The sequence below is a fragment of the Perca flavescens genome, chromosome 1, assembly GCF_004354835.1.
Source record: "Perca flavescens isolate YP-PL-M2 chromosome 1, PFLA_1.0, whole genome shotgun sequence".
Classification (NCBI taxonomy): domain Eukaryota; kingdom Metazoa; phylum Chordata; class Actinopteri; order Perciformes; family Percidae; genus Perca; species Perca flavescens.
Window position 1 is genome coordinate 18918460 of NC_041331.1, and position 15320 is coordinate 18933779.

At 39.8% G+C, this 15320-nt stretch overlaps 1 protein-coding gene across 4 annotated transcripts in view; it reads left to right on the forward strand.

Moving 5' to 3' along the window:
• LOC114555081 (protein diaphanous homolog 3) overlaps positions 1 to 15320 on the forward strand; it is a 192194-nt gene that overhangs the window by 94989 nt on the left and 81885 nt on the right. For all 4 annotated transcript variants that reach the window (XM_028577187.1, XM_028577211.1, XM_028577195.1 and 1 more), the window contains 2 exons: positions 4037 to 4161; positions 6811 to 6975. In XM_028577187.1, coding sequence (XP_028432988.1) covers positions 4037 to 4161; positions 6811 to 6975 — 290 coding nt within the window. The remainder of the gene's footprint in view (positions 1 to 4036; positions 4162 to 6810; positions 6976 to 15320) is intronic.

Below are 15320 nucleotides of genomic sequence, written 5' to 3' on the forward strand. Positions count from 1 at the left end.
ACTTAGTATCTCAATATATTGACTAAGTAACTTAGAATATTGACTAGGAATCTTAAAGTAATGACAAACTTTAAAATACTGACTTAGAATCTCAATATATTAACTTCTGCACACCGGCAACATATTACTTTGTATTATGGAGTCTGGAGATCCTTTTTTCTTGTTGAAGGGGAAATCTGTTGTCGGGGCACGTTTGTTTCTACTGTTTCAACAGAATTGTATTAATGTTGATAGTGTTTGGATGCTTTCAACAGTTTGTTCAAATTCTGCATTAGCAAAACACAATTTTTTTATAAAATTATGAATCTTTGCCCGGACAACTGACTTTTATGCATGGACAAGTGAAACGTAAATGTACATGTCCGAAGGACAAGTGCCTCAAAAAGTTAAGCCCTGCCAGTGTGTCATATATTTTTTTATGTTTTAACAGCTTTATACTACTATCCCTGTATGGATGTGATATGATTTCTATGTTTGTTGTCTGTCTGGCTCAGGTTAAACTCTTTGTGAAACATGAACAAACACAAAGAATGAATGCCGTAGAACTTTCTCTTATTATCCAGTTTGACAGTCAGTTATAACGGAAAAAGAACATAAATGAACTACTTTAATGTAGATTTTCTTTAGGGCTATATTACATGGTATCGGATCGGTGCATAAACTCCAGGACTTGCCGATACCAGCGTTTTAGGCAGTATTGGCACCGGTATCGGACCATATCTAATGGACAGGATTATCTTGTTCATTTAGTGTTGCTGAGAACGTAATTTATTTGTGCTGGTCAGCACGTAATGGGACACGAGCCGCGGTGTGTGGGGACGCGCCACAACAACGGGACGGTTGGGTTTAGGAAAAGAAGAACAGGGAAACGACACACACCGGGACACGATCCCCGGTCTCCGGGGTGAAAGTCCTGTGTTGTTTGACCCATCCACCACCCCAACCAACCTGCCTACGCAGATTTTCGGCATTTCATACTACTCGCTACCGTAGTCGTGCTGTGATCATGAAACATGCTTCCCATTTAAATATATTACTTTAAAAATCGTCCTCCCCAACACAAAAAAAATGAGAAAAGCGTGTCCTTTTACAGGAATCTATAGATTAAATAACGTGACCATTTCACAACCTGCCGTGAGACTGGGTTGTTCTTTAATATGCTGTTCAAGCTTTGTTTTGCCGCATGCAGTCTGAGTGATGAGCCTCAGGTTGAACATATATAGAGCAGTCTACACTTGCAATTCAATGACCTTCATGCTCTTTTTGTATGTAGTAGGTGCTCAGCATGTTAAGGGGAATGCACCAGGATTTCTTGCATTACGAGTCCCCAGCTCCCAGCCTCAGGCACCATCAGTCTAGTCACACTTGTCTGTCAGACTTCGGCCTCAGGAGGCAGATCTGCATTTTTTCATTCTCTTAATTTCCATACATCAAAGGGTGATCTATAGTGGAGCTCTGTGTGTGGCATTGCGGTTTGTGAGCCAGTATGCATGGTTGTGTGCTCCACTCAGTCTCATTTATAGCACAGCAGGTTGGCAGAGTAATAAAAGGATGTCAATGGGGGATTTGACCTCTACAAATACTCCAATTATTTTTCTTCTAAAACATCCTATATCTGTCTGCAACCCCTCTGGACCACAGAGGCAAAAAGGCCCCACTGCTCATAAAAATCACTGACGTTTTAACACACAGAAAGAAAAAGCAAGAGCAGGGTGGCCGGAGAGAACAAAGAAGACATGGAAACACCCTTATATGTTTTGTCTCCATCTCTTCTTGTCACCGTTCCTCAGAGCAGTTATTTCAGAATTCCTAAGTTGTGTGTTTATACAAATCAGTATCATCGGTGTTGAAACACAATTCTGTGTGTTTAACAAAATATTCCAGCTCACACTCCTGGTCAGTCCCAGGCAGATTTTCTCCTGGAGCATATGCCTCCATTTTTTTGTTAACTTCTTCTTGTCAGATGCCCCTCCACCTGGGGGAGCCTCATCAACAAAAGCTTGCAGCTTGGATTGGGAATCCAACAAAAGAGGAGATCTGTCTCTGTTTTGCTTTCTGTCCCTTCCCTTGTCTTTTCTCAGTCAGTGCATCTCTGGGCTTTAGTAATTTCTATTAAGATACTGCCTGTCGGGCCTTTTTCCACTTGTTCACGCTGCCCACACCTCATTGGGCAGATTTTGGTTGCTTGGTTATACAGAAGAGCCTTCACAAAAAAAGACAAAGATTAAAATATTTAAAAAAAGGATAGAGCAAGTGAAGCGTCAGTTTCTGGTTGTTTACTAAAATGTGTTTTGGACAATTTTATCTATGGTACTTATCATATTGGACATTGGTCAGATGAATGGAAATCATTGATTTTTTTAAGTCAATGATTTATAGTTTTTTTTTTTTTTATGAGTGTTGACAGAATCCAAAGAATTTCTGTCAAGAGGCCCATTAGCCTTTAAGCTCAGAGGCAGAACCGAGGCCACAGTATGTTGTGCGTTTGGAGGGCTACTGATATGTGACTGTGACTTTAGCACAGCACCCAGTTCACTAAAACAGTCTCTTTGTCCTAAAATGTTGTACAGTATGTCATTGTAAAACGTATAAAAACGACATTGGTGAGTTTCCTAAAAGACAGAAAGCTTTACTTGTTGCTAAAGTTATGCTACCAGGTACACCGCTAGCACAGGAGCTTTGGACTGCTGGGAGGTGGAGTTTTTATTTAATTTAATTTTTTTAAGGCCCAGGGCAGGGAACGAATGCTGGTGGGGAGCAGGGCTGGTGTTGTGCCAGAACTGTAGTGAACTGACAGTGAAAAGCCAGTTCTGATTTTATTGTCGTTTGCAGTAATGTTCCCTTCCCACGTTGCAGCGCTTTACTTTTAGTTTTGTTTTGTTGTTGTTTTTTTGGAACTTAGATCATAGCGTTTGTGTTTTCTTTGTTCAATGCTGTTTAAATGTAGGCTATTAAATGACTATTGGCTATTTGTCCGGTAGTTGTTCTATATGGCCAGAATTCTGGAAAATAAAGGCCATATTGTCTGTGAAAAAAGAAAAAGAAAAAAAAAAGTCTCGCCCAAACCATGACTCCACTACACTTTTTAAAAAGAAAATGTACAACCTTGACTACTGCAGATTCATTTATTAAAATATCGGTAGTTAAGATGTCGGATTGAACCAGTGTGTAAGTGTGTGCGTGCTTACAAGACAGTGTGTTCCCATCAGTAAATGGGGTTTAGGCTACAAATTCAGTGAGAAGCTTAGCTACATTGAAGTTCTCTCTCTCTCTTTTTCCTTTTAAGTAAAGCATGTATTAGGATCAAGGGACATTTGAAACTACTTAAAAATAAGCAGCTTATGCCTTTTTGTCAAGCAGGGTCTAATCAAGGTAATTTAAGCCATATGCTATATTCAGTGACTAGCTTAAAGTGTCAGCCATGACCAACTTAACAGAAAGTTAGGCTCAGTGTTCCCCTGCTCCCCCACCTGTTGATAGCACTAAAAACAAAGGCTGAAGGGCGTAGAAAGATATCTACTCCAGCAGCCATCTTCATACATCAGTCTGTTACTCTGTTAGTGTTACTAAAAAAGCCACACATACAGTTTAAATATATGAGCAAACATAGCAGATATTGGTTTTCACTACCGTAAGTGTGTCAGTAAAGGCATTGCATTCTTATATAAATTAAATTGTTCATGACATACACATAGGCATATAAAAGGCAAACAGAATAATAAAAAGCTACCTTCACTTGATGTTTATTTTTTCCTCAGTCATTGTTTATTCCCCTGGCGTGTCAGGCACAGTGTGAACCCACAATAACCATTGCAACTGAGCTGCCTTCTCTCTCATTTTCCCTGTTATTTTGTCTATGTAGTTTTTCTCTGATTCTTTCAGAGCCTCGCAATAATAATGCATTTGATTGCACCTGTAATTGAGTTGTACAGCTTTTTTCTTTCACATTTCCTTGGCAAGTTGGTGTGTTTGTGTGCTGTTACGAATGTGTGTGTGTGTGTGTGTGTGTCTTGATATATGTGGCTGTGTGTGTCAGTGTCTGCAGAGAATCTGGAAAAGAGCCTCAGGCAGATGGAGATGCAGCTGCTGCAGCTGGAGAGAGACCTGGAGACTTTCTCCTCCCCCGATGACCCCAACGACATGTTCCTCACTAAAATGGCTATATCCTTTACACACGGCCCATGCATTCACTCACCAGTTCGGGGCATTATTCAATGAATAATAATAAGTTTACTGTAATGAATCAAACGGAACAAAAAATCCTTAATGAAATACTCATGTTGTGTTTCATTAGTTCCCATCACCTTTCAGCTTAGCTTTGCAAAAGTGACTCTACCCCTCTCCCTTCAAATGAAACATTTCCACCACTTTGTTTAAATAAGGACTATCCACAACACATTGCGACTCGCTCAATAAAATAAACAATAGAGGTATAATATGCTGTTAAAACGCAAACAAAAGGGAGTCATACATAGTCCTCCCATACTTGGTCCTATATACAGGTTGTTGTACCAGTACCCCTCTCAGCTCTCTCTTTGTAGGGTACTTCACACCTAAACTTGAACATGAAAGTGAGAATTTGGACAGAGCATCCTACTACTTTCTGTCATTCTCTTTCACAACGTCGGTCATTGTTGTAGGTTCCAGGAGATGGAACAAGAGTGTTTTTAATATGTTTAATTCAATTGTCAGTTTATGATAATTAAACAAAAGCGCTAATTCACAAACACATGATAATACACAATTTCTCTTCACTGTTTAACAGACCTCTTTGAATATCCAGGTCCATTTGTTGACATCTGTCCATATCTGTTTGCCAGCTGTGTTAATTATTAACTGTCCTTTTGAGGTAGTTCAAGTGGTTCAGGTTGACAGGTGTGTGAGTATGTGTTCAGTAAACCCTGTACCTAGCCTCCTTGATGTAGTTTTGATCGATAGCCTTGAGGCTGGGGCACTGATGGCTTGTGCTGCAGTAGTTAGCACAGCACTTGAGTGAAACACAGTAAGGTTCACTGAGAATAGATGTGACAGCTCAGTCTTTCACTACCTTGCTTTGCAATTCCAGGTGCCCTGCACAAAATGTCTAAGTTTAGCAACACTGATTAAAAAAGAAAAAAAGAAAAATCTGAAATCATACTGTAAGCCTCTAATAAATTGAAAATGCTGAGCGTCAAGGCTCCCAAGTTTCATAGAGACAAGTCAGCTTGACGCACACTCATCAGGGCTTAACTGTGTTGCTAACCCCATATTTTATATAAAATGTAGTATCTTGGGCTGCTCAGATGTCGTATTCACCGCAAGACCATCCAAATGCGAACCTCACACTGTGCTCATGCTTGGATCCACGTCGCACAATTTAACGGTAATCTGAGATCAACTTTTGTTGTCTGGGACAGCAGAACCACTACAATTTTGATTGGTACCCTAATTAATGGTCACAATCTGTATGTACAACCTGGAAATGAGATCTGAGCATCATAACTTATGTTAAACGTGACTTTTGTGCACCTTTTTAAATTAACTTGGATAATTCCCGTAAGAATTTTGGGTTACATTACAAGTGTTATATGTAATTGTTACCGTTTCATTTTTTTTATTGTTGTGTTGAATGGTTGTTAAAAAAAAAAAACTAAACCAAAAAGAGGTGTACTCTGATTCTGAACCTGGTTCCTTTTATTAATCTACACTAAAATGTCTGTCTGTCTCTTTTTTTATCAATATTGACAAGTCATGTTTGTATAATCAAGGTCTTTTGAGTACATTTTGACGGGACCCTTTTTCTATTATTTCACATTAGATAACACTGACCATTACTGAACCTTACTCAGAATATATCTTCAAAGATCCCCAGGCATCCTGGCTATAATATATCTAAATTACTAGATCAAAGGACATTTGTTCTTTTTTATTCTTAAAGTTCCTCCGCTCATCCTGAAGAAGCCTCATTAAAGATGCTACAATCATCACGTTAAAATTTCACAAATGGCGGCTTGACCTGCAGCTGATGAAATATGCTGGTGACATTATTCAAATCAGTAAAATCTACAGTCATCAGCTAAACATGAGAAGCCTGGAGTGTCACATTGGTGACATTAAAAAAAATCCATTATCAGTTCATGCGCCACTTGAGTATACATTTACTGTGTTATTGGTCTAGTGTTACACTTCTGAATGTGAGAAGGCAATTTGATGGAAAGGGTGGGGGAAAGGAGTAAAGGATCAGTAGGAAAGCAAGAGTGAGCAGAAATTCTTGAGCTGCAGTGGACCACTGATTTCTTTGGGATAGGGAAAAGTCAGGCGAGTGGGAACAGGAGGAGGAGAAATATTTTGCACCCCAGGATACCTATCAACACTGGCTCTTGGCCATTTCTTCTTTTCTCCCTCTCTTGCTTTCCATCACCTGCTCAGGGTTTCCTCATACCTCTTTCCCCCAGATCCTGGCTTGGAAAGATATTTCTGACAAGTCAATCTGGAAACGGTGCCTATTGAACAGCATTTACCCAGCTGTGAATAGGAATAGGTAGTCCCATCCCCAGCCAGATTCAACAGGCCACATGTCAAATGGGTCCATCAATTGAGCTACAATGAAGGGGCTCAATAAGAGCCAGAGAGGCTGCTCCTCCCCACCACTGACTGTGAATCGGTTTTCCAGCTTTAGATCATTACGGCAACAAATGTGAATGCTTTCTGTTGTTTTTTTTCCTACACTTTCTGCATTGCTGTCAAATAGGGCACTAGTATACTTGCTGCAATATTTAATTTACATTTAATGTGTGATAATGTGTTGGTGACCTTGACCACAACCCTTACAGCTTCAGCAAGGTTGCCAGGGAGCAGTATGGCAAGCTGGTGATAATGCACCGCAATATGGAGACGCTATATCAAAACCTGCTGGAGTACTTTGCCATTGACCCCAAGAAGACCTCTGTGGAGGAACTGTTTACAGATCTCAGCAACTTCCGTGCCATGTTCACTGTGAGTACACTGTACTTTAGATTGACCCATAGTGGAAATATGAAAACTTGTTGAAAGCATGTTGTGTGGGAGTGAGAACATTAACACATGACTGTTCACATTTTATTGAAACTGGGTGGCTAATGGTTGATCAGTTGTTTTTCAGTGGTATTGGTAATGCCTGGGTTTGTTTTTGTATTACAGGAATGATTTGATTACATTTTGTTAGAAAAAGCACGATAATTAATGCATCTTTAATCACGTTAAGTTTAAAAAATATATATAATTGTTTAGGCATTTCCGCAATTGTTTTTTCATGGCTAGGACAGCTAGATATGAAAGCGAGAGAGCGAGAGAGAGAGGGAAGACATGCAGGAAATTGTCACAGGTTGGACTCAAACCCTGGACCTTCGGAGTCGAGGAGTAAACCTCAGTCTTCTACATATGTGCGCCTGCTCTACCAACTAAACTAACCCAACCACAGTCATGTGTTAAAGTTGAGGTTTACCACAAATGTGTTGGCAATTAAAGGAACTGACTGAAATGGTGGCACATAGATACATTAAAGGCTAAATGAGTAGGATTTGTCGATTGTGAGTTGCAGCAGTTAAAGTGGGCCCCTCCGCCCCGGCTCAACAAGGATCACGTTGCTTGCCAGTAGGTGAAAGCCAATCCCAGATTCACTCTCGTTTTGGAACAAGCTTTCTCCGCCTGCCGTTTAGCATCGCTATAGTTGCGTTTTTTCAGCGCTGTGTCCGCCATTTTTGTTGCTTCCTCTTGGAGGCGTTCTTACAATTTGGCACCTGGTCGCTACGTTTTTAATGCCCAGGAATGTCCCCAACACAGCAAAATAAGAAAAGACAGGCAGGTCAGGGTCTCTGAAGATTCAGATACTGACACTCTTCTAGTGGTTCATAAGTGATTAAATATTGTGTATGAGTCTATATGTTGTTTTTCAAGAAAATCCTACACCTATTAAAAAGGATCTTGAAGTGCCAATTTATGTGGATTGGTGTTCCATAATACTCTTTAAAAGGTGCAACTAATTATTTTGAGTTATGGGTGTATTCATGTATTCATTTTGTGTCTTTTATCAACTAATAATATTTGGAAATATAGGCCTGCTTTCCTATATCTGTATTTATAAACAGCACTGACGTAAGCAAACCTTTAACAGCATTAACAAGCTGGATTATAAACTCTTACTAGTTTTATTTATTGGCTGCATTACGACAGAACCTCAACTTCTTTTTTGTGATTCCCACATCAGTGTCCTGTGGTATAATGCAAAGCAGAACAGTGTCAGTCCTATGCAGTCCTGTCTCAGCCAGACATTTATGTCATCACTGAGCTTTGTGGCTTTATCAGTCTGGCGCTACTGTAAGCTGTGGAGGTGTGGAGACCCACAGTGTTTAATCAGCAGGATTAGTGACACAGGCTACTGTGGGTGCGACAGATAATAGTAGCTAATTAGCCTACTAAAGTTCCTGCCCTGCCCCCAACTTAACATCTACCTCACACTCACAAATGGATTTCATGCCTATTTGCCTTTTTTCCTGCACAGTCATTACTTTACATTACTTATGGTTTAGATTTTCTTGTACTCCGAAGCTTTTGCTCTACAGTACATCTGTGTATTTTTCAGGGAGAGTAGTTGTGCTGCTGATGTAGACATTTCATGTGTACTGTACACAATGTACAATCCACATTAAGTCTGAAAAAAAAACTTTGGAACAGTTTTAAATAAGTTTACAGTCTACATAATTATCGAGACACACAGTAAACATGTTTTTGTAAACTTTTCAGATGCCCAACAACGAAACAAACTATTGTCACTCCTGGGAAGATCCGTATTTTTTAGGCTTTCCAGACATGTGTTATTGGTAGAAATCCAATAAAAGGACTAGCTGTGAGGCATTACAAGTACAGTACAGTATATAGAGTATATGTTTATATCTTGAAGAAAAAGTACCTCCCCCATGTTTAAGCCAACTGCTAACAAGGTCAAACCACATTAACAGTGTCCAACTTTCACACGAGCCCTTTGCTTAGTTAAAGTTACATGTACAATAAACAGCTTTTCACATTGAGGTACAGTACAAACTATTTGTATTAGTCCTGCCCTTCTATTTTGATAAAATTCACATCCTAACACTTAGTTGCCACATATCCTGTGTGGCATCAAGTATCTACACAGTCTTCACAGGCTCAGAGAAACACAGACAATCAGAAATTAAGGTTCCCAGATGCTTTGCTTTTAGCTTGGCTGTTACTTTGTTGTTTTCTTTTCACTTCTGCCATTGCTCCCATAACTTCTCTGTGGTGTGATTCTTTTCCTCACTCTAATAGACTTGGATCAAATGATACGAACCCCAATGTGTTCCATGCATTTTGTTTAATGCCAATTGATAATAGGGATAAGAATATACAGCTGTTATACATACGTATATATGTACATGTCTTAGCCAGACTCCCTTGTAAAAGAGATTATGAATGGCAATGGGAATATTCCTGGTAAAAAAAAAAAAAAAAGGTTAAATAAATATACTCTATTGGCACAATAATGTTTCATATTGCATCTGTAATTCCTTTAATTTTAGCTCCACAGTTCAGGCTTGAGGTTCTGCTGTAACGTTTATGTTCTGACCAAACAATGACTCTGCCAGTGAGAGGTGAACAAGCCAAGTGTTATAAAGACTAGAATTATATGGTCAAATCTCCCAAGGTAGCTATTTATTCCCCTGCGTTAGGTCAGCAATTGGTTCAAATGGTCACATCACACAGACATATCTTGGGAGAAGCCAAGGCTAGGTCAATGAACGTAGGCATACAGTAAATCTCAGCACCATAACCTCTCGGTCAAATCTGTGTCAGCATTTACCCTGCTGTGTCAAGGCCCATGCTAATAGGTGTGAGCTGTCTCTGGACCACTGCCTGAGTCGAACTGAGCCTTGAACTGTGTGTATGTGTGCACGCATTTTGGTTTGTGTGCGTTTGTCATTTTGTGTTGGCCATTTTTTTTTTTTATTGGGAAAGCTGCTTAGCTTTTTCACGCACAAAGATGGACACACACACTCGTACACACACGTACCGCATGCTCAGTCACCCGTAGGAAGGAGCCCCATGGCGAGGCCGCACATCTGACAGGAATCCAATTGAGCGTGTCTAATGGCGGACATCCAGGAGAGGAGGTGGGGGAAGCAGACCTGCAGTGATGAAGGAGAGCGGAGGGCAATTTCCTCAGAGAGCTGGTTCTCTCTCTCTCTCTCTCTCTCTCTCTCTCTCTCTCTCTCTCTTCTTTACCTCTTTCTCTCCTTGAGCTCAACATTACAGTAAAAATGGATGCTTTGTCAGAAGGCAAAAAATCACATGACACATTTTTGTAGTTCCAGACTCTTCACTATCTCTCAAAATCAATGTTCCTTTAGTTCTCATTATTTTTCAGTTGTTAGATAATTCTTGCCTTGAATTTGGATTTAAAAACTAACACCTGCCTTGACTGTGCTTATGATAATTTTTTATGTTACTGTACTCAATGTCCACACTGACTCTGTTTTTCCTTCTATTATTCTAATATTGCTAATTGGCTCTGTGATTTAGGAAGACAGCATGGCCCTTTTGTGCTGGCTGGGATCATATCAATTTCTGTTTTAACTAGGATGTTATGTTCTTTAGCTGCTGCTGCTTTGTTGCCTGTTCCATTCTCTTTGTAAAGTTTGAGTGATCGTCTCTTAAGCAGCCCACTTGTTGTATTGACCCGTTATTGACTAAACATTGTTTTCCCGGCTGCTGGCAGCAGTAAAGGGTCCAGTTTAAAATGGGGTGTAATTTTTCCTCTACAGACCTCTGTTGATCTGCATAGCCACATTATTGAAACACCTGCCATTCATTTCTAGCATGGCACTAGGAAAGGCAATTTGTTTGGATTGTCGTCAGTCTGCCACTTCGGACCAGACTGAAATAACTTATAAACATTTTTGCATGGATTGTCATGACATTTTGAACATACATTCATGGTATCAAGAGGATTCTGGTGCCCTGACCTTTCCTCTAGCGCAAACGTGAGGTCAACACTTGTGGTTGTAATTGAAATATCCTCAACTATTGGGTGGATTGTCATGAAATTTGCTACAAATATAGCCCCAGTTACAGTTACTCAAGCGCCACCAGCAGCTTGACATTTTTTGAAATCCTTCGACTATAGCATGGATTGTTATGATAGTTGGTTGTTCACGGTCCCCTTAGGATGAATTGAAATTAGAGATGCATAGATTACAATTTTCTAGTTTGACCTGCCGATACCGATTTTAGCCGATTTCGATTGAACATTTCACTTTATGAGGTTTTTTAACATTAATATGCGTTCCCCCAGCCTGCCTATGGTCCCCCAGTGGCTAGAAATGGCGATAGGTGTAAACCGAGCCCTGCGTATCCTGCTCTGCCTTTGAGAAAATGAAAGCTCAGATGGGTCAATCTGGAATCTGCTCCTTATGAGGTCATAAGGAGCAAGATTACCTCCCCTTTCTCTGCTTTGCCTGCCCAGATAATTTGGCCCACCCATGAGAGAGAGACATCATGGCTTTCAAACGAGAAAAGTGGCAGTTGGTATTTTCCGATAAACTGTAGCTGTCATATTTCACGGGACCCGCGTGAGTGCGGTTTTCATGTTCCAGTTGTTCAGCCTGAGAGCAGAGCTGTTCGCCTGAGGTCAGTAGAACAGACTCCTCTGCAGAGCCGTGTATAATTATGACTTTATGACATTTCATAAACATCTGAAGGAGCGGCGGTGCGTCGCTGCTACATGCATATAGCGAAAAACGTGCGTGTGATGCTGATGTTGTGTGATAATCATGCACTGCCCAAGTGCATTTGACCGGCATAAAATCGGCATATGTCAGACTTACCGGCCGGTTGCCGGTCATGGCCGATCACGTGAAAATCGGCCAATTCCGGTCAGCAGCTGGTCAATCCGTGCATCTTGAATTGAAATAACTATGATTCAGCACCAGCATCAGCTATTTGGTTATTGACTACGCACCTGCAAAACGAAGGACTTTCTCAGCATCTTCAGCTGTACTTTGTGTTTATTAATAATGTGTCAAACATTATACCCGCTAAACTGCAGCTTGTTAACATCATTGACATCCATGAGCATGTTAAGCCTGCTGGTGTTATCATTTAGCTTATGGCTGTTGACTCTTGTTTAATGAAATTATGTTAAAGTTAACTGTCTTAATAAGATGGCCTGTATTATAATTGGCCTACATATGTTAATGACCTAGTACAGTTGTCATTTGCATCATAGGCTTGTAGGGCATCTTGTTGCATTACATTTTCTCTACAAAAAGGCAAACTTATCTTATGTCTTTTATAAGTTTGTTAGTTTGAAAATATATACATCGTAAAACATAATCGACAGTCTAGTCTGTGAGTCCAACACTGATTTCACGACTGGCTAGGTTGCTGTATTTATGAAATTGTTTGGGTTAAAGGTAGCAACAGCTTATAGTGTGTTAGAGTGTAATTATGTTTACACTTTGTTTGAGTAATTGAATTTGACTTTTAAATGAGAGAGGAGCTTGATAGTGAAGAGGGGAAGGAGTGTGAGAGTTGTGCCTATGTTCACATTAGGCATCCATCAGAGCTGACAACTAACCTGTGATCAGCTAATTGTTCTTCATTGAAAATGTATTATGTGTCAGTACTTCTGTCCTTCCCTTTTCTTTTCCCAATTCTCTCCGCCTGTAATTTACAAGATTGGATGCCCATTAAGAATATAGTCATTTGTGACATCGTGGTTGCCACGAGCTACTGACAGTTTCATTACATCAAATCAAAGTTCATTTTGTGGAGGAGATAGTTTCATTTAAATAAAGAGCTCTGAACAGCTAAAAACCTTTTGAGTGGTACATATCAGTGATGTCAGACGCCATTGTCTTTATGTGAGTGAGTTTGTAATAAATGTTTAAATTATGTCTGCTAAGCTGGCAACAAGCTACAATCTTATTGTGGTCTGTGTGTAAATAAGAAAAAAAATAGATTTTCTCTAGTGAAAGAAAAAGGTCACAGTGTGCAGACGTGGAGGATCTATTGGACCGGATGCACCACCAGTGATTTTGACTGCTCGTATGCAGCTATACTCAACCATGTACCAAACCATAGTGATTTACAGAGTGTTTATTTGAGTTGTTATTTCTCTATTTCAAGTGGCTTGTTGATGCAGAATGAATTACGCTGATTTCATTTGAATTCACGTTGAGTATATCATTTCCAGCAATAGGTCTTTCTTCGCGCAAAACAGTGCAGTGTGTCTGTGGAGCGGGACTGCGTGTGCAATCGGTCAATCAAATGTGATTAATAAAAGAAAAAAAATGGATTCAAGCAGATGTTGAGCTGTTGCCGTTGCTTGAATAATAGGGTGACCTTGAATTATTTAGTTCATTGTAAGAAAATACCGGTATTATCAACCTTTGGTCTGCATTTGCCATTGTCACACTCTTACAACCACATTAACCTGCATCAACACAGGAAGGAAGTGGTAAAGTAGTACAGCCCGCCTCTTGCTTGGTTTGATTGGCTGTCTGGGTTAAGTGTAACATTGACAAGTGGTGTGACTCCAAGCTGTGCGCTGAAAAGTTGAGAATATTTGAACACTTATGGGCGTCTTAAAACCCCTATAAAAAAAAAAAAAAAAAAACCGTGCAAGAGAGGAGCACACACCAGGTGCCGTACCATAGGAAAGCAATGGTTTTGCTCGGTGTGATCGCGGCCTGACAGTGAGCCGGCATGCACGGTACCAGGAACCTGAAATGAAAGCAGCTAAATGGAATTCAGCCATCATTAGTTTAATTATTTACACCTGTGCATTTGCCTACTGCGGCATGTCAAAATGTCTTCTGTGAAAGAGGCCTATGGTCACTTGTATGCGGACTTAATAAGAGGTTCAGTGGGCCTCAATAAGTGACTGCCCCACTGTAGTTTTCTAAGTACAACATTGTTTTCCGTGTGTCTTTGTGTGCATCCATTAATATTGGTTTGGCATTACTATTCTTCTACAGACCTGCCTGTCTAGCCAGGCTGCGTGAATAACACAAGAGGAGGAGAGAGAAAAAGGAGGAGATGGGTGGTTGATAAAAGCCCAGACTCCCTTTCTTTAAGTGACTGGCTATTGATCAGGATGGCAATCATGCTAGCACTCTATTAAATCATATGCAGTTTGTCTTCTGGCTGTGGCATTATTGAGCTATTGACACTATTAGTTCAAAAACCCTTTGGCAGAGGGATTATAGTGCCTGTGCCCACAGTGGTTCATGTACAGTAGATAGTATACCTAAGAAATAATTCTTCATAGACAGGCAGAATGGAATTAATGACATTTTTGACAAGTTTAGAAGTTGGCTACATCCTCTTGTGCAAATGTCAATAATATTAAGACATTTCTGTCCCAGGACCTAAGAGCTACCACTGGGGCTTGCTTGCAGTCTCAGTGACTGCTGTAGAAGCTCATCCAGTCTCAAGACTTGTATTTATTACATCAGAATGTAATAAATTAGGAAAAGGGACTGGCCCAGAAACTTAAACTGGAACTTGGTGCATGTGGTTAAAATGCAGGTAATCAATGAGAGTATCTGGTCAAAAGAAAGGGTCCAAATTCGGTCAACTTAAAGATTTTCTTATAATGTTTGAAGATTGTTAATTTGTTTGTAGTCCACTTGCTTTTAATATAAATATCTGCACAAATGTATTCAATTTTCCCACATTTTATTGTCGTGCTTTATTAACAGATGTCTGACAAAAAAGAAAAATGAATGATTGTTACTCTGAGTGGAGTTGACCGTCAGCATTTCCTGAAAAGAAGTACTGTAGGAGTGTCTATTCCTTCATGTAACATCGAGTCAAACTACATTATGCCCTAAAAAGAGAAATGGAGTTCTATATGCATATAGGATTTTTTTTATTACTATATTGCAATTCTAGAATATTTTTCTCAAATGTTAAAAATTCCAATCAGAAAAATGACGAGAAAACCTAACATCATCATAAAGAAATGTAATGATTTATAATGTGCACTGCACATACGTACAAGTGCACGACAGTAAGTGCAATTAATAATCAGAATGTTTTCATAAACACATAGGTTCTAGGTTTATGATTAATAAGTATATGCAGTAACGTTGCCTAATTATTCTTGTAATTACATCAAATCTAGCAGTTTCAGATTCTGAAAAGTTCAGGTGGTTGTAAGTGTGAATTTTGTTTACAGTTGATGCAGTTATTGTTGTAGACATCAACATCCACCCACACAGCAGCAGCAGCTGTAAATGCTGAGCTCAGCTCAGCATTTACAGTACAGCATGAATTGTATT